Below are 25248 nucleotides of genomic sequence, written 5' to 3' on the forward strand. Positions count from 1 at the left end.
GATGGGGAAGGAGGCATCCACAGAGCTGGTGGAGACCAGGGTGGTTCCCTTCACTCCATCTAGACCCAGGGGTGCCCCAGGGGCCATCTTCTAGTCGCTCTCAGAGTGGTGGGCCCCAGGGGAGCCCTGCCCAGCTTGCACCCCTTCAGCCACTTGGCCATGTTGGGGTGCATGGTCGGCTGAACTCCACGGCTTCGTTGGTACCACGTTGCAGAGACCAGAGGAAGGTGAGACACCCCGTCCAGGGCAGGGGGGACATGAGGACGTGCCCCACTGGGGCCTGACCCCTCAGGCTCCGCGTCCCGTGCCGGGGAGCCCAACACACTCACTGGCGCGGCGCTCCCGCCGGCCGCGGGGGGGGTGTCAGCCTGTCCCCCGGGGCCGCCCCTCCGCCCGCCGGCCGTCCCGCCTTTGTGCCTGGCTGGGGGGGGGGGGGGGGGCAGAGGAGGAGCTTGCGAAAAGTTTTGGGCTAAAAAACCCACCTTTTTGCTGCCAGCCGAGCCCGACGTCAGGGGCCGCTGTGCGCTGCGCGGGGGCTCCGCACGCGGCCGCCACACAAAGGCAGCAGCTCCGCACCGCTCCGCACCGCAGGTGAGTGTGGGCCCCCCGGTACTCGGGGTCGGACCCCCACCCCAAGCGCCCGCTGACGGCACTGCCACCCGCCCGACGCCACGGGGATGGGCGCCTCCGGTTAAGACGAACGGCGACCTTCCCCCAGGCCTTCCCGGGGAGGCGGCAGTAATCCGGGCTGAGGGCTCCCCGGCGGGGGAAGGGGCTTTGCCGGGGTGAGGGACATGGCCCTGGCTGGGGAAGAGCTGCTGGAAGGGCCAGGGCAGGGGCAGGGGGCCCGGCGGCAGCAGGCCCCCCGAGTGCGGGCTCGCCTGCGAGGAGCCAGGGAAGTGCCTGGGGGTGCAGGAGGAAGAAGTTTAGGAGGGAGGCAGGAGTCCTGGAGAGCAGGCAGGGGCTGAGGCAGTGGCCCGGGATCTTAGTCCCCCCCACCCTTGGGGGGCACCCACACCGTTTAGGGGAGGGCTCAGGTGGTGGGAGATGCTCCGGCCGGAGCCCGGGGAGCTATCCCGGAGCGGGCTTGGCCACCGCCAGCCTCTCCGGGGGGCGAGGGGGGAGACCAGCCGGAGGGGAAGGGGCTGTACTGGGGTCATGGCACAGCACCTGCCCTGGGGAGGGAGCAGAGGGCAGAAGCGTGGAATGGCGCTACCTGCTCCCCTCTCTGCCCCAAACCCGTTCCCCGTAGCACCTTCTCCTCGCTGTGAGGGGAAGGTGAGGCCGTCTGCTGGAAAGCCCCACAGCCCCGCGGCTTTGCTCCCCTCCAGTACCTCCAGCAAAGCCTCCTGGTCATACTAACGCCTTGGCGCACGGGGAAAAGCTGTCTCCCCTCTCCTGGCAGCAGGGAAATCCCTGCTGGCAGGGTGCTGGTACCCCAAGCCATGGGCTCCCCAAAGCGCTGGGCTCCCTGCCCGGAGACTGGGGGGCAGCTCAGCCCGCGAAGGGAGGGCAGCAGTCCTGCGCCCACCTCTGCCAAAGCCAGCTGCAATTTGAGCCGAGCCGAGAGGTCCCGCTGCTGGAAGAGGGGGCTGCGAAGAGGCTGACAGCCCAGCAGCCGACCTGCTCCCAGGACAGGAGCCGGGGAGGATGGTGTGGTCCATGCTAGGAGAGGCACTTGCCGGTGGCACTACCTAGCCCTGAGCAGTGTCCAGAGAGGCGTCCAGGCTCTCCCATTGCAGTGGTGGCTATTTGGGCTCTGCTTCAGCACCACCAGGTGATTTTTTTTTTTTTTTAATAGGGTTGATCCTAGATTATTCAAACCCAGGGCAGCTAGAGGAGGGGAAGAAGGGGAAACAGTGATGGCCATGGTGTGGCCAGGCTTCAGGCTGCTCTGCTCATGCAGCCCGTTCCTGGGAGAGACCAACACGGTGTGAGCACCAGCCGGGATCTGAGCAGGAGAGGAGCCAGGGCCACGCAGGGATGCGGGAGGAGCTGGGCTCTGTGAACATGCCTGATGGCACTGGCAGCCCGACCAGGAACAGCTAGCTCTTGTTTGACCAGCAAAGAAGGGATCAGACTGTTTGGAAAACCACTTGGAAAACTGCACTGCCTTTCCCTTATGAATGCTTTAGGATGAGCCATGGCTGAGGGTCCCTGCAGACCTTTGCTTGGGGGATGTGATGTGCAGGGCAGAGCCTGGAGCAGGTCCAGGAGTCCCTGGGGCTGTAGCTGGGCTGCCCCTTGGAACCTCCCCTCCTACCTCCTTGTCTACACATGGGCAGGCCCCCATGGTTCCCATGCTGTAGGGAGCAGAGGGTGAGCACGGCACCTGGGCCTGTCTGCCCTGGGTGCTTGGAGGCCACATCTGCAGGACCTGAGCTGGAAGGTGCTGGGCTGGGAGGCAGATGCAGGAGCACAGGGAGATGCTTTGCAGCAAATGATGGAAGAAGTTTACAGAGTACCTGAAGTCAGGGGGATGCAGTGAATAGTGCAGATGTCAGAGGTGCTGCCTCATCCAAGATGCTGCAGAAAGCAGGACAGGAGTGCCCGTAACTCTGCTCAGCCCCAGCCTTGCCATCTGTAACCAGCCTGTCTGGGCTGAGCTCTTGTCCCCTTTGAAGGCAGCTGGATGGGAACAGGGCTGAGCTGTGCCATGCTCAGCAGAATGGCTCCCGGCCAGGCTGGGCCTGAGGGGGAAGGCAGCTCTCACCCCCTCGGCTGCGCCTTCAGCCAGCCGGGCTGTGTAATTCCCTGTGACAGTTCAATGCAGAGCGAAGCCGGCAGCTTCGCGGCAGCGGACGCATAAAAGGTGAGTGCACTGGAGCCTGAATAATGCGGGGAGCTGCTCTCTCCAGCACTCTGCCCAGGGAGCCTGGGGGCAGGGAGCAAATGCTGACCCTGGGCTCTTCCCTGCACTGATGTCCCCCAGGGCACATGGTGTGTCCTGACCTCTACAACCCAGTCCCACCAAACCCATTGTGGAGCCAGGGCAGGTGTGATGTATTTGCTGGCTTCCTGCTGCCACACAGATATGGGTGTCATCCTAAAAGGCTTTGGGGGAGCAAGGAAGGGACTATCAGACTTGAGACGCCAACTCTGCACATCTGAACACCTGCTGGGAGTGGGAGCTGGGACCCCAGTGTTGGCAGCAGTGTCCCATGGAGGATCCAGAGGAGAGCCGTCACCTGGCCCAAGGCTACCATGGCGGGGGCAGGGCCCCAGCAGCTACACCCTTGTGTGCATGCACCCTCGTCCCTGACATGCTTCCAGGTGCATGCACACACATGCACGCTACCCCCCCTGCATGCATGGGTGCTTTCCCACTCCATCTCTCCAACAAGCTCCCATGCCATGGGGACTTTATTTTTTTGGTGTTGCATCCATTGATTTAGCTCTCAGACTTCTCATGGCAGCGGGTTTGTTTTTGCTGGGCTTTCTTCTTCCCCCCACCCCGGATTCCTGTGGAGCTGGAGAAAGGTACTATGGCAGCTGCACCCCTCCAGTCCCAGGACTTTCTGGTGTGGGGCGGAAGCCTGCTGGGTGCTGAGTAAAGAAGCCACAGAGAAATACAGGGGAGTGGGGGCAGGGGACCAGCAGGGGGGAGCAGGATCCCCACTGCCAGCATGCTTTGCTTTCTGGGAGCAGGAGCAGCTCGGGCCCTGGGGTTGCCTGGTGCTGGGTGCACCCAACCAAAGCGCCTTCCCCAGCTGCTGTGTGGGGTGCGGGGGTCCCCACAGAGAGCATTTCGGCCACACGCAGGGCATTGGAGGGCTGCAGGGATGGGAACAAGCTCTCAGCCCAACAGCTCCCTGGCAGAGGCAGTTGCCGAGATGCACAATTAACCTTCCTGTTGCAATTAATACACATGGTCTAACGGGTGGCAATGAGTAGGGCATGGAGGTGTACGCGCACACACGGACGCACGCACGCATCTGTGCAATGGAGGCAGCTGCTGTCTCACTCCCAGCCTGGCTGGCCACAGCCCGCCGTGCCTCCTCCTCGCTGCCACATCGCACCTCGACCCCTCACCCTCCTCACTCTCTCCTTCCTCCCCAGGCAGAATGCTGGTCCGGGGCCTCCTCTTCCTCCTGGCACTGATCCTGCTGGCTGCCACTGCTGAGGCTGGCAAGAACAAGAAAGGTGAGGGGCAGCCTGGGGTGGGGGGCTGATGGGGTGAGGGGCAGCTCAGGGTGTGCTCCCGTGTCCCTGCAGTGAGCACCCACTCCCCCTTCCCTCGCAGAGAAGACAAAGAAGGACGGCTCTGACTGCGAGGACTGGCGCTGGGGACCCTGCGTCCCCAACAGCAAGGACTGTGGCCTGGGCTACCGTGAGGGAACTTGCAAAGGCGAGAGTAAGAAGCTCAAATGCAAGATCCCCTGCAACTGGAAGAAGAAGTTTGGAGGTGGGTGCATGGTGATGGGGTGGCTGGGGACCACCCTGGGCTGGGTGGCTGGGGCTGCTGCCCATGCCAGGTCCTGGCTGGTTGTGACGCCTCTCCCCTTTCTTCCAGCCGACTGCAAGTACAAATTTGAGAGCTGGGGGGGGTGTAGCGCTCAGACAGGCGTCAAGACTCGCTCTGGCATCCTGAAGAAAGCCCTGTACAATGCCCAGTGCGAGGAGATCGTCTATGTGACCAAGCCCTGCTCTTCCAAGATCAAGTCAAAGTCCAAAGGTCAGTCCTTACCACCCCTGTCCCCCAAAGGGTCCTGCTGGGACGGGCAGGAGCTCTTCAGGGGTAGCTTGGTCCATTGGGGTTCAGCTTTGGCAGTGGTGTGGGGGATCACGTAGGATGCTCTTCCCTCTGCATCAGCACATGTGGCAGCCCCAAAGTCCAGCTGCTGGCTGGGTGGGAAGCAGGTGCTGCTAGGAAAAACCCTGGTCCCCCCTCAAGTCACCATCAGCTTCGGTGGGATGGTGATTTCCCCCTTTCCTCAGTGGGGCTGGTCCAAAACCTGGCTTTGCATGGTGGGGGTAGGCTGCCCCCAGGGATGCAGCCCCTGCACCGGGCTGAGCGAGCCGTGCTGGCTGCATTTCTGCCATGGCAGCACCTGGGGATCGGTGAGCTGCCAGCAGACACACTAAATCTTGTCTCCTGTGCTTCTTGGATGCAGCAAAGAAGGGCAAGGGGAAGGACTAGAGCGGGAAGCCAGCATCCTCGTCGGCCTCTCGCCATGGTGCCCATGGGGCTGGACACCCAGCTGCAGCCGGCCCACACTCCAGTCTTCCTCCTCCTCTCCTTCCTCTTTTCCATGACCTCCTCTTTCACTGCGATGCCTTGTTTTAATCACTAGTGTTGTAGAGAGCAAACCCACCTGCCCCGCAGGAGGGGCGGCCCCCCTCCTCACCACCGGCTGGTGCGTCCCCCTCGCCTGCTCTCGGCTGGTGTTGGGGTTTGCTGGGATGCGCCTGGAGAGCCGGGATGGGAACACACATATTTCCGTGCTCCAGCACAAAGGAGTTGCCTTTGGCGCATCCTTTGGCAAGCCTGGGAGCCTCCCCGCTCCTCTGCCGGCTACCGGTGCCGGAGGGAAGGGCTGGGTGTTGAACGCCCAAGTAACCCTATCACTCACATGCCCTCACCCATGTGAGGACTGCTCTCAGCATGGGGGGGCTTCTTCCAGCATCCCTTTGGCCAGGGCAGGAGTTTTCTGCAACAGCTGGGGAAAACAAAGCCACCGTCCCCAGGAACCACCGCGTCCCCACTCCTCCATCTCTTCTAACCGTGTGTGTCCATGCCTGGGCTGTGGCTCCTTTGCCTTCGACACGCCAACACCAGTGCTGGGTGGGAGCTCTCGCTTCTTTTGGAAAATGGGGTTTGTTTTCTTTTCCAATAAAAATCTTTTTAAAAAAAAAAACCTCTGAACCCACCCATCATCCCCACGTGGTGCTGCTGTGCAGGAAACCCCAGCAAACCTCAGCTTTGCCGACCCCACTGGGACCAGCAGTGAAGTTACCGTGCAACTGGCAGCGGTGGCCTGGGTGCCACCACACCCAGTCCTGGAGAAGGTACATGGGTCAGACCCCACAGCCTCCTCTCGACAGCACTTTGGGCTGTACCCCATTGCACTTGGAGGGATGGGGCTGTCACCCCCACGCTGCAGGAAACGTCACCAGGGAGCTGGGGAGGAGCAACAGAGTGACAACTCATTCACTCTTCACGCAATGGCCAAGGTTGGTTTCTGGTCCGAGGTCTTTATTTGTCTCGGGGTGGGTTGGGTCGTGCTTGTATCAGTTTAAAAAAACCCAAAAGCCCACCAGGCATTTTGGGCACCGCTATGTGAATTATCTTAAAGGCAGTGGCAGGGGGTGTCCCTACCTGGGCCAGAACAGCCTTTCTCCAGGTTGCACAGCATCACCCCGGTGTGGGGATGGGAAGGACACAGACACCAAGTTTGCTGGTGCCAGCGTGGCCCCATCGTGTCCCTTGTCTGCACCTGGCCATGCCTGCCAATGCTTGCAGAGACCTGGCTTTGGGAGAAGCTGAGGAGCAGCCCCAGAGTGGTCTGGGCTGTGCACACAGGTGGGCTGGGAGGGGGCTGGAGACACTGGCTGAAGCCTGCATGCTGAGGGCTTCGCCACAACACCGACAACAGGGTTACATCCATTTACAAAGATCAGCAGCCGGCTCCTTTGGCCTCCCTGGGGCATCCCCCTGCACCTGGGGCAGGAGTGGGGCTGGGGACCACCGCCATCCTCGCCCACGCCTGGAGCCGTGCATCAGGCCTCCCACACCCACCACAGGGAGAGCGGGGACCTGCTCATGGCCCAGATGAGAGACAGGGTGCCTTGGCCACATTGCAGACCCTCTTCCTGATCCCCTCCAAGACCCCCAGCTTGCCCAGTCCCTCCCGAGCACAGTTATTTTCACTGTCGCTGCTGCCCACATCTCGGGCCACGTTCCCTCGGGGCCATGGAAAGAAGTCCTGTACCACACCACTGCTTTTCTTTGCAGTTTTAGTTTTCGTCGTTGCAGGAGGTGACTGGGTTTCACACTCCTCACCCAGGAGTGAGATGCTTGGTTGGTCTGTCTGTCTGTCCAGCCAATTGCTGGCCAAGGGCAGAAAGGGCATGAAGGGGAGAGCAGAGCCGAAGCCCAGGGAAAACTTCCCACCCTGGTTCCTGGGTGAGGATGTCTGATGGCGTCTCTCAAGAGAAAGGAAGGAGCTTGCCACATCTGCTACAGTGCAATCTTGACTGCCTTGGGAGGGGGCCTGGCTGAGCCATCAGGACTCCCGTGAGCATGCCTGAGCCAGCCTGGTCCAAGATGGCTGGCAAATGTTTGGCCCTGGTTTCTTTTCACTTCTTGGGTGATAAACAGTTTGAAAGCTTACTGAAAGCATCCAGCATTATGCCGTCTGCATGCAGACAAGCTCTGATGCCCTGGAGATGGTTGGCCAGGAGAAGAAGAGGCATCCAGTCTTACGACAAACACTGATGCCACTTGGCGAGCTTCTCAAGAGCAGGGAGCCGGGGAGGGCTCCTGGCGACCACATCTCCTCCTCTTGCCTTCGGCTTTCCTGCTGGCTTCCCAGGCTAGTCCCCAGGCCCAGGGTGAGTGGAAGGAGCTGCAGCTCTGAGGTGCCTTGGCCTTTTGCCAGCGTTGGATGAAGGGCATCATCTGCAATCACTGCACAGACTGCAGACTGTGCAGACTGTTGTGAGTGGGGAGCAGAGGACTGCCCCAGCAAAGGAGGCAAAGGGAAGGACTTCTGTAACATTGCTGAAGTGGTCCCTGAGTGCCAGTTTATCTGGCTGTGCCAATGTTCCTGTACTGGCACATGAGAAGGTGCTTGAAGGTTTTCTTGAAAGTGGCATTGCAGAGGGCATAGCAGGCTGGGTTGATGGTGCTGTTGACGTAGCAGAGCCAGTAGCCGATGGACCACACCGTTTCGGGTACGCATGTCTCACAGAAGGTGTTAATGAGGACCATCACGTTGTACGGAGTCCATGTGAGTATGAAGGCTAGCAGGATAGCAAATATGGTGCGGGTGACTTTCTTCTCCCGGGCTGCCATCTGGCGCTTCTTCCGTACCTGGCTCCTGGCGATGCTAGCAAACTTCCTGGCAACATTGGCCGGGCGGCTGTTGGCCAGGGAGTTGTGCTCAGAGGCTCCTGCCTTAGCTGGGACGATCTCGATGGCAGTGACACATTCGGTCCCAGTCTGCTTGGTGACAATCTTAATCTTGGACCACTTGGAAGATGGGTTCACCCGGGGGTGGGACGGGCTCTGTCCTTGCACCGCTGGCAAGATTTCTGCTGTGGGCTTGTCTTTTGTGGTCTGGGTCATGCTGACCGTGCTGGACTCATTGGAAGTCTCCTTCTCCTCCTGATGGCCAGTGGCCTCTGTCTGTGCCGAGGGCTGGTCATCCACTTTCCCATTCCTCACCTCCTCCTTCACCTCCACGGTCCTCTTGGGAGAGTTATTGTTGTTCTGTTTGATCAGGGGGCCCTTGAAGAAGCTGAGGGACTTGCTTTTCCTCTCTTTCCTGCTTTCAGGCTTGTGCCTCCTCACCCTGCTCCTGCTGGCAAGGGAGATGTGGATGTACAGCACTGTCATGATGACCACAGGCAGGTAGAAAGCCGCGATGGCTGTGCCAAAGGTCACCGCCGGGTTGGAGAGGAACTGGATGTAGCATTCCCTCTCAGGGACTGTCCTCTTTCCCACAATGAACTGCCAGAACAAGATGGCAGGGGCCCAGAGAATGAAGGACAATATCCACGCAGCTGCGATCATTAGCCCCGCCATCTTGGTGGTCCTCCTGGCTGGGTACGTCAGGGGCTTGGTGACACAGAAGTACCGGTCAAAGCTGATGATGAGTAAGTTCATGACAGAGGCATTGCTCACCACGTAGTCCAGAGCCAGCCACAGGTCGCACACCACAGCCCCCAGTGGCCAGTAGCCTTTGATGATATAGACTGTGTAGAGGTTCATGGAGAAGACCCCGATGATGAGGTCCGCACAGGCCAGGCTGAAGAGGAAGTAGTTGTTGACAGTCTGGAGCTGGCGATTCACCTTGATGGACAGCATCACCAGGATGTTCCCCACCACGGTGACGAGGCTGAGTGAGCCGGTGACCGTGGCAATGAAAACCAGCTCCACCGTCTTGTAGTTGGTGGGAGGCTGGATGGCCACCTCGGAGCGGTTGCCCAGGGTGAAGTTGTCGTAGGTCAGGTTGGCCATCTTTGCCTGCCAGGGCTGAGCAGAGAGGTTGTGCATGTGGTCTGCAAGAGGAGCGGGGACAGAATGGGAGACTATTATACCTGCCAGCTCCTGCATCTGTTCAGCCACAGCACCATGGCCGTAGGCTGCTGTAGCTTCACTGCATCTCTTCTCCTGCTTTCTGTCCCTCCCTTCCCACCTCCTGCTCTTGCTGCGCTGCTGCTGCCTGGCCCTTTCCTGAGGTGTGCATGAGGACACCAAGTCTGCAGCAGGGGAGCAGGGAGGGTGGAAGTTGGGGAGCATATCCCAATACCCTCCCTTAGCTGTCCTCTTGTAACACCAACACTAACGAGCTGCAGAAGTGGCATGTCCCCGTCTGCAGGCTGAGCCGTGCAACACCCCGTGATACATCTCGTGGTACGGCCCTGGGGACGAGGAGCGGGCACTGGCTGGGGGCTGCCCAGCCCCAGTGTAGGCAGCGTTTGCTGCCTTCTGGGTTTCCCAGGCCAGCACCGCTCTTGGCTACTGCTCAAAAATATGCCATTGCAGCCTTCACCCCAGGACCTCTTTGAAGACACTTTTTGTGTCCCCATTTAGCAAAGGAGGAGACACAGGAGGCTGCAGGGAGAGGAGCAGGGACAGGGCTGGGGACAGCCCTTTGGCCAGGGTGCAATGGTCCCTTCTCCGCAAGGCCAGGGCCCATGTCCCAGCAGGAGCACAGCCCCAGCGTGCCCCAGGGAGGCACGCAGAGAGGCCGAGGGGCTGCAGGAGGAAGGGGGCTGTGGAACCAAGCGGAGTTGCACAGCACTCACTGCAAGGGCAGCACGGCACGGAGCCAGTGCCCTGCCCCAGGGGTGAGAGCAGGTTTATGGTGTGCCCCAGGCACACCCTGCTGGCCTTCCCAAAGCACCTCCCCAAGAGGGGGTTACCCATAGATAAAGTGCTCCGCAAAGCCCATGCCACGGCTCGCGCAGCTCACCTGTGTCTCTGGCAGCAAACAGCTCCTTCTGGAAGATGAAATCTGGGACAGGGAAAACAGCAAGTTACACTATGGCTTCAGCCCCAAGGAGTTCACGCAAGTCCCACAACGTCTTACTGAGGGGCACCAACCTTTCCAACAGAGGTGGCCTTTTGACAAAGAGGTGACATTGCTCAGAGGTGGATGCAGACAACACAAACAAGGCTGAAACCAAGTCATTTGTCTTGGCCTGGTTCACAACCCAGCCCCAACAGGCACGGGAGAGGGAAGGGGCCACACAAGTGCCATCAGCCAGCGATGCTGGGAAATGCTGGCCCCTTCCCCCAGTCCCACATCGCACTGCAACTGCAGCCACACTGGCCGTGGAGACGTACGGGATGAACCCAGCCGTCTCAGCCTGCTACATGGAATTATTTATGAAATGCAGCAAAAATTATGGACAGAAAGACTGCCTTCATCCAAACCGAGATGCCTGTGGTTAACTCTCCAAGGTAAGAGGAGAATGAACCTTAAAAAAAAAAAAAAAAAAGAACTGAAATCGATGTGTTGCGACGAAGGGGAATTTCCTGGAAGGGGAAGGAGAAGCAAAGGCGCTGGGGAAGATGAGCTGGATAGAGAAGCTTCCCATCAGACCTGCCTCTCCCACATCACCTGGGCCCCCAAAACCAGCTGGGTCTTCACCAGCCTCTTCCTGAGTGCTGGGGGAGCCCCAACCCCACCAGCCCAGCAAGGACAGCCTCCCCAAGCTCCACCTGGGACGGGGGTCCTGCCGGGCTGCCCACCCAGCCCCATGGGCGCTGCTGTGGTGGGCGGGTGGCCACGTGCAGCAGGAAGGCTTCGCACGGCGTGTCTCTGCAAGCTGCCGTGAGAAACGGCGCTGGCTCCAAATGCCTGGGGCTCCTGAAGCTGATTTTGCTAAATGTATAACCAAGCCATTAACACACTCCTCTCCAAAACAGGGTTTAGCAGGCTTTGGGGTTAGTTTGTATTTTTAAATTCTTTGAAAAGAAATGCCCTTGCCTTTGTGGTGAGGGTAGGAGATTTCTACCATGAGCAAACAGCCAAATTTTAATATAACTGCTTTTTAAAGAGATGCAGGTGTGAGACAATGGAAGCATGGCTGCTGAGATGCTAAAGCCGGGATACCAGCGCAGCCATTAAGGCAGCTTCTGCATTAGTGAGGCTACAGCCGCAATAGTGGCTGTGTTTGCCTTACACGCGCAGGGGAGGGCCAGAGAAATAATTCTGTGCTATTATACTCTGAGCCTGTTACGCGTGGCCCATGAAGATAAAGTGCTTTGAAAAGAAAGCAGCACCTTTCAACAGATACTAAATGCTCAAGTCTGAGGAAGCCCAACGGTACTGCCCAGCTTTGCACCGAGCTCCTCGTGCAAGGGATGCATCGAGGGAGAGGAGAAGTGGTTTCTCCTGCCATCCTTCCTGGGCACCCAGCCAGGGATGTGAGAAGAGGTGATAAGTGTATAAAATGACTTAAAAATATATAATCGTGGCAGTTTGGGGGTTGGTTTCAGTACAATTGAAATGAGTTTTAAATTCTTCACTTTGATGAGATGGGGAGATTTAGCTGTCATTCTTGTAACAGCTAATCAAACTGATCAGACAAGCTAGCAATCAAGCAGATATCTACCCCAGCTCTTCCAGGAAGAATTTGAAAAATCTTGAAAAGAAACCTTTCCGTCTCTGCTAAAATGAGGGTTTCATATTTTTTTTTTCACTTTAGTCTGTGAACCGGCATCCTCTTCTAAGTGCATTTAATGAATTATCAGCCTTGACAGAGGCCTGTGTTCTCAGCTGCCCGAAGTAAGAAAAGTCCGGCTGGTCCCACTCCAGCAAACCGTTTGTGCAGGCCACAAGAAATGAAGGCGGGAAAGGCTGGCGCAGCCCCACTCGCGTGTCTTTGGATGCCACCCAGAGGTCATGCTGGAAAGTGGTGTGCTGAGACACGGGCAACTGCAGCCAATGAGCCATTACCGAAGGGCAAAACCGAAAGCAATCTCCCATTTGAGGGTAGGAGGGGGAATGAAAAAGGTTAAGGGTGTGAAGATACGTACAACGCAGATGTACAACAACATGTAGAAGCCGGCAGATGTGTACACCACTCGCCCTCACCTCAGACACCCTGGCTATTTTCTGCCATGACCCAGCCTATCAGGCATCACTTCTTTCCCCATCTTCTGCTCTCTCCATCCTGATGTCTCTCTCTTCTGCTCCGGACACCCTCTCTGAGCCAGCTGGGACAGCCCGGCGCTGCCTTTGCCTCCTCGAGCAGGGCAGGCAGCTCGGTCCAGAGCTGGGAGCAGGCGAAGGGTGCTGTGAGTTCGCCAGGTCTCGGAGCGGCTGACCAAGCCACGTGTTGTGCCTGCCTAGGCACTGGGCATAGATCCTGCCGTCTGCCTTTGGGATGGAGAGCACCTGGGCTGTGCGGGGAGGGCCCGGGTGGGGGCACAGCCCTCGGGCAGCCCCAGCTCTGCCTGCACCCCCAGGATGTGCCCGAGGACAGAGGGAGCACGCAGGAGTGCTGCCATTCTGCAACGGACTCACCAGTGCAACTCTACTCTCACGCCAGCCACATCACTGTCCCTGACGCTGTGAAGATCCCAGACACCAAGGAACTTCTCCAGGCCCTGAGGTCTCCCCACTAAATCCCTCCCCAAAGCCCCCCTCAGTGCCCATCTCCTCCTGCACTTCCAGGAGCACATTTCTCCTCTGCCTCCCCTCACAAGCCCTGTCCTACATTGCCCTCCCTGTCTCCATCCCCCTTTGCCCTCCACCTCCATGCCAGCACTGCAGCCGGGGAGGAGATGCAGTCTTGGCAAAGCCCAGAGGCCGCTTCAGAACGGCTCCTGGGGCTGAGGCCCCCACCTGTGACACCAGTTGGCTTTTCGGCCTGCAAATGCCATCCCTTGTCTGTGGCGCCCACTGGGTGCTGTCCTGACCTGCTTTTACCAACCAGCAACAGCAAACTCCATCACCAGCTTCCTCCCTCCCTTGGACTTCTGGCAGTGATTTATGGCTGGTTTTCTCCTCTCCATCGAAGCCATTAGGAGCCTCTAATGTTTCACTGATAGCATCTTTTGGTCTAAGGGTTTCTGAGGCTGCCGCAGCACTCAGCAAGCATGTCCTCAAGAGAGGAAAACACCTTTTCCTTCCCACTCAATATCTCGCATGTTATGGATGAAGACACGAGCCACAGGCAGCCGCAGATCCAAGCAGAGAAGGTTGTAATTTGGGTGGGATCTACCTAACTTAGGCAGTGCTTGTCACAGTAGGCTCCCCATCGCTGCCTGAGATCATGGGTGCCACCACTGTCGGATGAGGAGACAGCTCCAGAGCAAGAGGAAAGCCAGTCCTGCCCATCCCTCCTCGGTCACATCCGCGGGCACGGTGGAAAGCTCCTGCTATTTCATTGCCGCACACCTCGTGTGCCAACCCAGCAAGCCTTCCCAGCCTGTCAGCCCCTGCAAAGTGCCTTGCATCCTGTCACCAGGTAGGAAAGGAGAAAGCCCTGTCATGGACTGCTAATGGACACCCCGTACCCAAAAAGTCTGCACTGGTTAGAGACAGGTGTTCCATAGGGTGCAGGTAGTGACCGAGCATCTGCTGAGCACTCAACCCATGTGGGACGAAGTGTCTCGCTCCCTCCCGCCCACCCTGTCGCTCTCCACGTGGCAGGACCTGGCCACCCTCCCCACTGACGTGGTGAAGTCACAGGTGATGGTGGGACCTCAAGCTTTGGAATGAGCTCCTGGAGCAAGTAGCCCTGCTGCCCCAGTGTCCCCTGCCTCTGCTCCCTGTTGTGCACAGCTTCCCCACGCCCCTCCGTGGCCACTCTCCCTCGTGCCGCTGCCAGCTGCCCCCTTCGCTGCTCCATCACTGCCTCCATCCCAGCCCCATCCTTATTTTTGGGGCCCCCAAGCAGGGGCAGGTGGGGGCAGAGTCACGGCTGGGCCATGGAGGTTTCTGGGAATAAGCAGGGTTGTGCACGCACCCAGCACGCTCGGCAAGCCTCGCCACCAGAAAACAAGTCCCTTGCGCACCTGCCTGTCAGGGGAAGAAAATGTTCGCAGGGGAAGGGTAGGAATTAGAGAAACCATTACTTTCCCAAAGGCTTCTGAATGTGAGCTGCTCCCAGAGCAGACGGGCTTTTCCTCTGCACGGGTGCAATCAGCCTTTTGGAGGAACAGCAAAGCTGAAGAAATCCCGATCCTGGGGGGCTCCCGCCCCAGCAGGGACAGGGTGGCCGTGGCTGCCAGCTCCCGGCTGGGTGCACCGCGCTGGGCTCTGGGGGCTGCCTGAGTCCAGGAGGGAAGGAATCTGGCCCCCTCCACCTCAGGGACATCCAGGGGGAATGCACATGTCACCCCCTGCTCCGGCTGCAGCCAGGGCACATCTGCTCCGGTGTCAGCGACGGAAAGAGCCAGGCCAGCCCTCCCAGCCCCACTGTCAGCCCCCTGCTTGTCCTGGCCTTCCTAAAAGCGTCGAGAGGATGAAAATCTTAATGGGATTAGTTCTGTCACGTCAAACTGCTGATGTGATGCGGGGCTGGGCAGTTAGCGCAGCCACAACTGGCCTCGGGAGAGGAGGGAGGGAGAGGGAGGGAGAAAAAAAGAGGGGAGGGATAGAAGATGCTGAAGGGATACTTGTGTTTATGGCTCACGTGTGTCTGTGACACAAAGGGAAGGGGTGACACTCTGCAGAGGGATGACAGTTTGTGGTGCTAATTGCGTTATCTAATAGCCGTTAATTAGTTCCTGAGTGACGGCACCAGTTTACATCTAGTGAGGGTTTGTTCTGGTTGACAGATTCACACCCCTCAAAGAGTGTGAAAATAGAGCTCCTAGATACCAGGAACAGGCACCTTCTTAGAAATACAATATATGGGGAGAAAATCAAGCGGGAGCCTGTGCCTGGCAGGGGGGGTTAGCCTGGGTTTGCCCAGTCAGGGAGGGCTCTGCTGGGCCGGCGTCAGGCTGCTCCGGTGCCTCCGCATGGGCAGCGATGAAGGCAATAAACCAACCAGGAAAACAGAAAGGAGACGAGGGGCCGGCAGGATTTGCTGTGTTAAGATGGCAGGGCTCCCTTTGCCATCCCGCTCCAGCTGGCATCTGCATTGGCACCCCTCCGGCACGGTGAGGGTCGATGGGCCCCTGAAGTCTTTATCCTGCTCCAGAGAAGATCTGAGCCATCGCGCTGGAGGAATTGCTCCTTGCCAGTAATATATGGTGTTGATCTGGGCATTTTATTTTTCCATTAAATAACTTATTCCTCTTTCTTCTGCTGCTATTCAACTGATTCTGACAAGACAAAGCAAATTCCTCCATCCTCACAAGCTGGGAGTCTCTGACGGCTTTTCCTGGAGCCACTGGAGAAGCAGCGAGCTCACAGTGGCGCAGGAGCTGGCAGCTTTCAGGGGAAGGTGAGGGGGCTGGAGAATACCCCCTGCACTTGGCATGTGTTCGTGCATCAGGTTTTGAAAATGTCCTGTATCCGGGGTCAGAAAGGAGCGCTGCAGTCACCTAACCTGACCACCCGCACCGAGCAAGCCAGGAGCCTCCCCTGCCTTCGCTGCTGCTTGTAACTAGGTGGTTGTCACTGGGTTTCAAAGCAAAACCAAGGCACCCCATCCAAGGCAGCGTGCACCCAGCCACGAGAAGCGCTTGCAGGTCAGAGCCATGGCTTACAAGCTGCCCACCTAAGTAGCGCCCAGCCCAGCACATTCATCAGCGTCCCACAGCTGGCACGGCTGCACCCCCCTGCCTGAGCTGCCCCCGCCAGTGCTTGCCTGTATCGCTAACTTGCCCTGTATCACACACAGCTTGTAAGAGGCAGCACACCATCTACCCCCAGCATTACCAGGCAAGAGGCAAATTGGTGAGAAAGTGGGTTTAAGTGATTAAAAGTCACTCCTATAAATAAGCTTCCAGCATGCTGGCCACTCTGACAATGAATTAACCATCCGTCACCCAATTATTAGGCCCAATAAATAACCTACCAGTGGAACGCTCGTAGCAAGCGCGCCCGGCAAACACCATGCAACCCAACCCCGGCCTTACCCCGCTGTGCCCAGCCCGCAGCTCCTGGGCACCGGCGGCTCGCCAGCAGCTCCCGGGCCAGCTCCGGTGGGTAACATCACAGGGGGAGAAGGCTCACTGCAGGGGTATCTCGCTGAGGGGCTGGGGGGCCCACCGTCCCCACACGCCTGTGCCCTCTGCCTTGGGCCTCCCAGGGCTGCGTTTCTGGGCTGGTGTCAGAGCTCAGCCCAAGCCGCTGAGCCGGGAAGGTGCTCGGCTTTCAGCTGAGCCTGGGCTAGAGCTGCGCTTCTTCCTTCCCATCTACTGCATTAATGCTCTCTGCCTCAGAGAGATGCTCATGTTCTTTTATATCTCTGGGCTGAAGCTTTAATAGGACCCAGCTGTTTCAAGGCAGCGCAACAGAAATAACCCTGCTGCAGCTACGGGTCCCACTGCCAGGAAGGGCTTTGGGCTCAGCCGGCAGAGGGGAAGGAGGGCGAGGATGACAGAGGATTACAACAAGAAGTGGCTGTCTGGATTAGCTGGGCTCTGCCCAGGGAGAGGTTAGTGCCCAGGATCAGACGCCTGCGGGAGAGACGGTGCTGAAGGCGGGACCGGGAGGGACGGGATGAGGGCAGGGAGTTGCAAGACCCCAGATCTGGTTGCTTAGAGGAACAGCTCTCCCTGCCCCAGGGACAAGGACAGGCCATGCTTGGAGACAGCAACGGGGATGGGCTCAGCCCCTCTTTGGGGACACCAGTCACAGGGAAGCCCCCCCCCACCCTGCCACTGCCCCGCACAGCCATTGCCACCCGCACCAGGCACCCACCACCCACCCCGAGGAGCCAGGGCTGACGCTGGGCAAGGCGGGGGCTGGCCCCCACGCAGAAAGCCGCAGCACTCAGCGCCCACCCTCCTTGCCCCCGGGGTCCCCACGGGCCGTGGGGTGGGGATGTGGCTCAGGGAATCAGGGGTGCGGTGTTGCCCTGGCAGAGCAGAGCTGTCAGGAGGGCAGAGGGGAGCTGTGTTTCTCCGTAAGCAACTCATCCCAGAGCCGAAGGGCCACAGAGGGGAAAGCACCAAGGTGCTCATCTGAAATTTTAAAGACCGGGCAATGGGAACCATAGCCCCTTGCCCTGTGCAGCAGAGCGACGCTCTGCGGGGCTTTGAGAGGACAAATAAGCCAGCTAAGCGATGGGTGAGAGAAAAAGAGAGCTGATGGAGGGGACTGCCAACAGCACAAAATTGGTGATAAGAAGGGGCCCTGCAGGGTGGATGTGGATGTGGCAGAGGAGAGCCCTAGTCCTGGGGACAGACAGCAGAGGGGAACCTTTAGAGTGGGGAAACTGAAAATATTGCACCCCATTTGATCACAAGACTGGCCAGAGGGTTTGGCCTTGGAGGTGATGCCTGAGCAATGGGACAGTGTGAAGGACAGGAGCCAAAGCAGGTGGGCAGGGGAGCCCAAAGCATGGGCAGGCAGCACGGGAGGCGTGGGGGCCGGGGAGGAGAGCAGGTAGGAAATCTGCGCCTGTGGCCACCACAGAGGAGGGAAGGGATGGCGGGAAAGAAGGTGGGAATAGCTTCAGGCTGCCAGGGTGGGATTACACATCTCCCCAGCCTCCTGCCCTGAGACACTCTTCTGAGAGAGCGAGACCTCATGCAGGGGACACTGCCTGCATATCTCTCCCTGCTGCCTTCTCTGGAGACTCCCCCTGACTCCTGGCTGGGCAGAGCAGGAGCCATGCTGGGCTGGAAACCTTTGTGGTCTGCAGCTGTCCTGCTTGGGCAGCCCAGCTCTGCCTAGGAGTCACCTCTCTCACCGTAGGATGGTAGTCCCCAGCCTGTCATGGCCCTACGCTAATGCTGCAGACAGCATCCCGCAGCACTGCGCGGGGCGGAGGGGGGGGGGGTTAGTCACCTCATTGCCTGTGGCTGCACGTGGTAGCAAAAAGTTTCATGAGCTGGGCATCACTTATGGGCCATGGTGTGTAAACTGACCTCTGCAAACAGCCTAGAAATGACCATGCTAAATGCTGCTCCTAAGTGCTGCAGAAAAGCAGACCCAAGCCCAGGCAACTCATGCCCGTTGTCAGGCAAAGGCTGATGCCAGTACGGTTTCATTGCTCTCCACTTCTCTCTGCACACACGCACGCATGGTTTTTTTGGCTTTAACTGGGACTGTACGTGATGTAACTGCTGGCAGAGCCGGGATCCAAACTACCCCGAAGGCACTAGAGATGGTGAGATGCAGGCTACGCTCCTTCCCATCTCAGTCACGCAAAGATCCCACAAGGATGCCTGTCCCTCTGCGGCAGAGCCAGCCCGCTGCGCTGCCCGTGGGGGGGCCCAGCTAACATCAACATCGGGGTTGGCAAGCGAGGGGGTCACCGAAGCAAGGCGCCATGCATGCCTCTAGAGAGCCGCCCTGTGACCTGGAGCGGACGCCAGGCCCGGGACATTGTGTTTGCAGAGTGATGTTTTCAGACCTCGGTGTTGCATAACTGGAGCTTTGCATTTCCCACAGACGAATCAATCTAATTCTGCTTAAAGAGCCTAAAGATGTTAACCCGTTAACCGGCCAACACAAACCAATTCTGCCACGAGCCTTAAACCTGCAGACAACACCTCACCCCCGTCCTCCAGATGCCTCCAGCTGAGGCAGTTGGTGCCAGCCCCCGCTGCCTCCTGTCCAGCTTCAGCAGTGCCAAGACATGCTGCTGCTACGACCTGCAAGGTGCCATAAAACACATTAGATTTAGCAGCAGTTGTGACAGCAGAGGGGCTGTTTCTCTGCCTGGCTTTCTTGGCTAGAGGAGTGCAGCTAGCCTCGATAGCCCAGGACTGAGTCGATAGCTCTGGCCGAGCCTGCTGCGTCCGAGGAGCTCCGTGGTTTACACTGAGTTCTGCCTTTAAAGGGCAAACTTCCCAGCTGCTGCTTTTTCTGTGCCAGCTGATCTAGGATGAAATCCTCCACAAGGCTCTTGAAGACAAGCAAACAGCCCTGTGGCTCCCCACATCCCTCTCCAGCCCTCTCTGAGTCACAGAAACAGCGCCCGGGGTGGGTGCGGGTCCTCTGCACCAGCGTATCTCAGCATATCTAACGCTGGGAGGAGGGGGGGGTGGGAAGGGGACGGGGCACTTGGGCATCTCTGCCGCTGCCTTGTGCACTGAATGGGGCACTGGATGCCAGGGGTGATGGGGACAGGGTCACAGCAAGCCAGGATGGTCGGTGTCACTCCCACGGCTCTGATTTGCAGGACCTCCGGCAATAGTTTGGGGAATTGTCAGAAGGACGAGGCTCTGTGCCTGCAGCCGCTGCATTTGGGGGCTTGGATAGGCTGGTGAAGTTTTGTCAGCAAATGTACATTTTACAAAGTGTAAACTGAGTCTTTGTTTGAGTTCCTCCTCCGTGCAGTGCAGCCTCCGGGCTGAAGGCATCTCTGGAGGGTCCCAGGAGCAGCCCCAGGGTGAAGGCGTGAGCAGCCGTGCCCAGCTCGCAAGGGGTCGGGGTGGGGAGCGTCACCGGCAGAGCCTCACTTGCCAATGCTCGCTGTGCCAGGGGGCTCGAGGTCTGAAGCGGGGTCAAATGATGGTGTCCTGGCCCAGAGTCAAGGTGCAGCAGGACCGGCACATCTATCCACAGGGAAGGTGAGATGGATGCCAACACACACACACACACACAGCATGGTGACACCCAGCTCTCTGCTGGGGGGGGACAGGGGCTGGTGCGTGTCTGCTGCTAAAACCCTGCTGCTAAACATCAAGGGGGAGCCTGTAGGAGAGACACCCTGCCCAATGCTCCTGCACCAGCAAAATACTGGTGTAGTGGGCAAGCCTGCCTGGGGAGCACTCTCCCCAGATTCATTTGGCCAGGAAATGCCTAACTCCCCCTTGAAGCTTCAGCAAATGAATTTGAATATAGCGCAAGGGCCAACCTCGGTACGTTCAAGGGATGCAGGGAGCCTGTCCTTGCCTAGAGGGTTAAAGGGATGTCGTGGTGGGCAGTGCTCTCCCAGGGGGACTGTCAGGGCTGGTGCACTCCTCCACTTGGCTATGAGTTATAACAACAGCCACCCATTAAGACCCTCATTAAGACCCTCACCTCCTGGCCTGCCAAGCACGTGAGTCATCCTAGAAACTGGCAGCTGTTTTCTAACTGGTCACCCAAATCCCTTGGAAGAGGGATGGCTTTGGCGTGGCTCCTAATGCCAGCTTGAAGAGGCTTCAACCCAGCTCAGGTGCTGAGCTCCCCCGGCACACTCGTGGTGGGCGCTGGTGCTAAGGCGGGCTCAGGAGCGGTCAGCGGGGGATGCTGGCAGAAAGATGAAGAGAGGAGGGGAAGTAGATGGGAACGATCTGGTCCAAACTTCCACTTTTTGGCTGCACCAGGTCCCACACCCTCGCATCTCCCCAAAACACATGGCTTTTAAATAGGCAGTTTTAAAGCCAGCCCAGAATGGATGCTGAAATGCAAAGGAAATCTCCCTTGGCTTACTGGAGAGCAACAAGGGCATAGCCCTGTCTCAGACCGAGCAGAGACTGGCTCAGGGACAACGCCTGCTTCTCCAGAAGGCGCCCATCAAAGCCCTGATTTAGCATGCCAAGGAGAAGGGGTCAGCTTGCGCACATGAAACTTTTGCTGTATGTACGTGCATGTGGAAAGAGGAACTGCGTGTGTGCAGAAAGCACCAGCCCCTTGCAAACAGCCTCCATTTCCCTCTCCTCTCGCCATTGCTCTCTCCGCTGCCTTTGCAGAGCTGCGTCTGCCACCTCAGCTGGGCACTCACCAGCCCTCTTCACCTCTGCGGGTGCTGCAGGCCGGGGTTCAGCAGGGTGGGCAGAGGAGGGCTCACAGCAAGGCATGCTAGGGACTGCTCGGTGTCAGCCGCTTGTCCTGATCTCACTATTTTTATTCCCTGTTTTTTTGTGGTTTTGTTTTTTTTTTTTCTTGAGAGATGTTTGTCATTTTAATTTAAAAAAAAAAAACAAACACAAAACAACAAAAACCCAGCCATGACAAAACCTGATACCAATAGGATCCTCGTGGGGACAGTTTAAAGAGAAAAACCATGCTCCTTCTGCAAACTCGGAGTAATTGGATCACAGCATTAATTAATCATTTCAGTTCATTTCTCTTCTGTGAAAGAAAACAGACTGACCCCACTGAGACGGGTATGCCCCTCATGTGAATAAACAAACCCCTTTTACCGGTAGCCTTCCTCCTCCTCCTCCCGCCAGCTTCCTGCTGCCCACTCACCCAGTCACTCCCAGGGCCATTGCCGCTCTGTCCAGCAGACCTGGGAACTTGCTGCCAGCTCCGAGCAAGGGCCCGTTGGCTTGGCTCCCGCAGGAACCGGGGGCTGCTGGGCACAGGGACACCACCCCCTTGCAGACACTTGCTCTCGTCCCCACGTTCCCCACCCAGGGGCTCTGCCCACTGGCCACCAGCCCGGCTGAGGGGTGAACCAGGGACAGGTTGCTATTTCTTAGGATCTCTGTATGCGTGAAATCGCCCCCTCAGATGCCCTGCTCTTTGTTTGGATGCCTCCCAGGGGCCTAGTCCAGGCTGGAGAGCAGCAGCAGGTACTCAGATCACAGACGTCAAGGCGGTGGGAAGTAGGAAGTGGTGCCCACCAGTAATGACAGCAAAAAGCATCTTGCTGTCGCCTGTGATTTCAATGTGAGTGTTGTAACTGGCGATGTCTCACCAAAAGCCTGGGCTCTAGGACCCTGGCATCTGAGTATTTTGATAGACAGTGCCAGCATCAACAAGCCACCCCACTGGGTGGGTACCAGCCCTCCCAGCCCCTCTGTTCATCCTGCAAGTAGTGACAGCAGAAGCTGAGCCACCCTCGGAGGTAACTCAAGGCACCTGTGGCAAAGCAAGGTGCCTCCAAACACCCAAGCAGAGCCCACCACATTTGCCAGCTGTCAGCAGGACACAGAGGAACGCTAGCTGTTCCTCAGGTTGGAAAGTATCTCTCTAGCCTTGGGCTTTGCAAAGACCAGCTAGAAAATGCGGTCACAGCATGGTCGGAGGGGTTGAAAGCAGGACAGAGGAGAAGCTAACATTTAAAAAAATGACAAGAACCATTCCCCAATTTGAAAGCAATGTCATTATTTTGGGAGAAAAGAAGGGTGGGGCTGCCCAACTCTTGCCCACAATGGGCCAACGGAGAGCACAGGACAGCTCTGCTGTTACCAGCAGGGAAGGTGCAGCAGGGCCAGCAAGGGCTAAAGGGCAGATGGGATCCACACCTCGGGATGGGGCAAGATCTGCCCCTCTTGCAATGCCCAACCTGGCAAAGGGCTCTACGGAAAGGTGGGGAAACTTCTGCCTAGTCATGTCCTACGAGGTGGCCACAAGGGCCAGAGGAGTTTTGTCCGGCATGGGGACAAAGTATCCAAAAGATATGGGATCTTGTCCCTGCTCCTCTTGTTGGAATACAGAAAAGCAGGCAGGTAGTTTCCTGCCCAGAAAACAAACCTCCTTCCTAGACGAGGCACCAGGGGAGCAAATAACCCCCGCCCTGGGTTCCCTGCTGTGGGGGTGCCTGTCCCCGGGGGCACAGGCTGCTCATATGCCCGTGGCAGGGTGCTGACAGGGCCAGGTCCTAGGTGATCAGAGGGACCCGAGGTGCCTTGGACCACGGATCTCAGGGAGCGGTGTCGGTTTAGATGGGAGCAGGGAAGGGGGGTGCCAGACCTCGTCCCGGTGCCCTGGCAGGGCTGCAGCCCTGCACGACTCCACACAATCCGGGGCGATGAACCAGTGCGGGGATCCCGACCTGCGGGGCACCCCTGGGGTTCCCGGATGGATGCAGGAGTGCGGGAAAGTTGGCAGCGAGACGCCCCCCCCCCCCCCCATTCCCGAGGCGACCTGGTGCTACATCCCCCGGGGGTCCGCACCCCTCTCCCCATGCACCCTCAAGCCATGCTGCCCTCCCTCTCCACCCCCCGCAGGGACTTTCGGGGGGGGGGGCCGCGGGGTTGCCCTGCCCCCTCTCCCCCCCCCCCCCCCCCCCGCCCACGGAGCCCCCGAGCAGCGACTCACCGGGCAGCCCCCAGGCCGCGCCGCCGCCCGTCGCCGAGCGGTTCTCAGCGGCCATGGTGCAGCGCCGAGCACGCCGCCGCGCCGTCGGGGGCTCCGGCACGCATGGCCCCGGCCGGCTCCCGGCTCCCGGCGGCGCCGTGCGCGGCGGAGGGGCGGGGAGGGGCGGGGGGAGGGGAGGGCCCGGCGCTGCCGGCTCGGCCCGGTCCTCCTCCCTCCCCCCGCCCCCTTCCTCCCCCGTCCCCAGATGTGCCGCCCCCAGATGTGCGCCCCCCCCCGCCAAAGACGCACCGGGTCGTGGAAGAGGGGCGCACGACGACGTCAGGAGCCGCCGCCAATCCCCACGCCGCTGTTCTCCCCCCTATTCCAGATGTGGCTCCCCCCCCCCGCCGGCCAGATGTTGTGTGGGGAGGTGGGGGGCGGTACCGGGCAGCTGCGGGTCCCCCCGTCGGGCCGGCGGGAGCGTTCCCCTGCAGCACCGCGGACAGCGCCAGCCGCCCGCCCCGGCACCGCCCGCCCCGGCACCGCCCGCTCCCCGCCGCCGGGTCCCGCCCGGGGGCAGCCGGAGCGCGGCGGGTGGGAGCGGCCGGGAGCCCCCGCTGCCCCCTCCCCGCAGCCACCAGCCCCGTTCGGAGGCCGGGGGAGTAAGCCCCGCTCCGCTGCGGCCGGCAGCGCCGGGAGCACCGGGGCGTTGAGGCGGGAGAGAGCGAGGAGCCGGGAGAGGCAAGAGCGGGGTCCTGCACAACCCGGGCAAAGGCAGTCCTCGACGCTTTCCCCGGTCCTCAAAATACGGTTAAAAATCCGGTCCTGGCGCGCACATCTGCGAACTTGAACGCACTTGACCTCTTTGTGGGATTGTCACTGGTACTCTGTGTTGGGGTTTTCCCCAGGAACAAAAGCACCGGCAGGCAGTTTCACAATCAGTTGACTGCCCCACAGGTTCTGCTTTCCCCTTTCAGTGTAGTTATGAGAAAGTTTCAAGCAAGCGGATACAAATGGGGAAAAAAAAATATATCTGTCTTCCCTTCCTTCTACACCTTTCCCCTTCTCTCTGCTTATACCTAGACCAACTCTCTCACCCACCCTCTGCCTCTCACTTGTGCAGTCTCACAGATGCACATGGGTATCATCTCCCCATCTGCTCAGCTCTCACACATACATACATAAATACACATAAACAAATAAACGCCCCACTTTCTCCCTCCTTTGAGTGATTACAGTCTCAGACAAATTCCCACCATCCACTCCTTCACCTCCTCACTCTTACATCTATTGCTCTGGGAGGCAGCACTTAACTAAAGGCCAGTGTTTGATGTAAACATCTCATCTAAAATGTTAGCCAGATGTGCCCAGTTCACAGATTTGACCTCTCTCTTTCCCCAGACCCTGCAATCTGGTATCTTCTCCCTGGAGATGAAGACACATTTCTGAATCCCAGCAGAGAGAACATTGCAAGATAATTCAGACAATTTTCTCTGCTGACACATCTCCAGCTCCAAGTGTTTCACTCTGCGCCCTGGAAAGGTTAAAGCCTCTCAGCACTTGCATCCACAGCTCAGCTGCTTCCTTTGTACACCGAGGCCCCTGCCACAGCAGAGAGGCAGGTGCTTTGTCTTCATTTTGGTCAGGCCAGATCCTGGCATTTCTTTAGTGAACATTCAGTCAACTGGTATTCATTTTCTCTCCTGCCTTCTTCGAGGAGCGAGAAGACAAAGCTTTCCCAGTGCCAGCTGGTGTGTAGCCATGTGATTGCGCTGACCGCAGTGAGGCTTCGCTGACTTTTGCCAACTTAACATCTGCCCACACTGTTTTTGCAGTCAGTGACCAAAACCTGTCAAAGACTCCAGCCAGTTAATTGGAGTCTCTTGCCTCACCCCGAAGCCCTGACCTCAAATAAATACCACCCTCTCCTCCTCCTTCTCCCTCCCTAAAAAAATTAATGTGAAAAAAACCTTTGCCACGCTCTGGGTGAACTCATCAGACTGAGGAAATATCTGCTTCAAAGACAACTTGATTGCAC

At 58.5% G+C, this 25248-nt stretch overlaps 2 protein-coding genes across 2 annotated transcripts; one reads left to right on the forward strand and one right to left on the reverse strand.

Moving 5' to 3' along the window:
• Positions 1-452: 452 nt before the first annotated feature.
• MDK (midkine) lies at positions 453-5858 on the forward strand. The gene is made up of 5 exons (XM_075754545.1): positions 453-591; positions 4060-4143; positions 4244-4405; positions 4514-4675; positions 5115-5858. Exons 2-5 carry the CDS (start codon positions 4065-4067, stop codon positions 5138-5140), a joined length of 429 nt encoding a protein of 142 aa, XP_075610660.1. The 5' UTR covers positions 453-591; positions 4060-4064; the 3' UTR covers positions 5141-5858.
• Positions 5859-6172: 314 nt separating this feature from the next.
• On the reverse strand, positions 6173-23369 carry CHRM4 (cholinergic receptor muscarinic 4). The gene is made up of 3 exons (XM_075753073.1): positions 23232-23369; positions 10143-10184; positions 6173-9225 (listed from the first exon to the last, which is right to left on the reverse strand). Exons 1-3 carry the CDS (start codon positions 23284-23286, stop codon positions 7748-7750), a joined length of 1575 nt encoding a protein of 524 aa, XP_075609188.1. The 5' UTR covers positions 23287-23369; the 3' UTR covers positions 6173-7747.
• Between the last annotated feature and the right edge of the window lie 1879 nt (positions 23370-25248).

Source organism: Balearica regulorum, chromosome 5 (genome assembly GCF_011004875.1).
Source record: "Balearica regulorum gibbericeps isolate bBalReg1 chromosome 5, bBalReg1.pri, whole genome shotgun sequence".
NCBI classification, from domain to species: Eukaryota; Metazoa; Chordata; class Aves; order Gruiformes; family Gruidae; genus Balearica; species Balearica regulorum.

Coding starts and splice junctions, on each gene's coding strand:
- CHRM4 (XM_075753073.1), bottom strand. CDS start 23,286: ATGGCCGCTGAGAACCGCTCGGCGACGGGCGGCGGCGCGGCCTGGGGG. Junction 10,185..23,231: donor CGCGGCCTGGGGGCTGCCCG/GTGAGTCGCTGC, acceptor TCCCTGTCCCAG/ATTTCATCTTCCAGAAGGAG. Junction 9,226..10,142: donor GTTTGCTGCCAGAGACACAG/GTGAGCTGCGCG, acceptor CTCCTCTTGCAG/ACCACATGCACAACCTCTCT.
- MDK (XM_075754545.1), top strand. CDS start 4,065: ATGCTGGTCCGGGGCCTCCTCTTCCTCCTGGCACTGATCCTGCTGGCT. Junction 4,144..4,243: donor GGCTGGCAAGAACAAGAAAG/GTGAGGGGCAGC, acceptor CTTCCCTCGCAG/AGAAGACAAAGAAGGACGGC. Junction 4,676..5,114: donor GATCAAGTCAAAGTCCAAAG/GTCAGTCCTTAC, acceptor TCTTGGATGCAG/CAAAGAAGGGCAAGGGGAAG.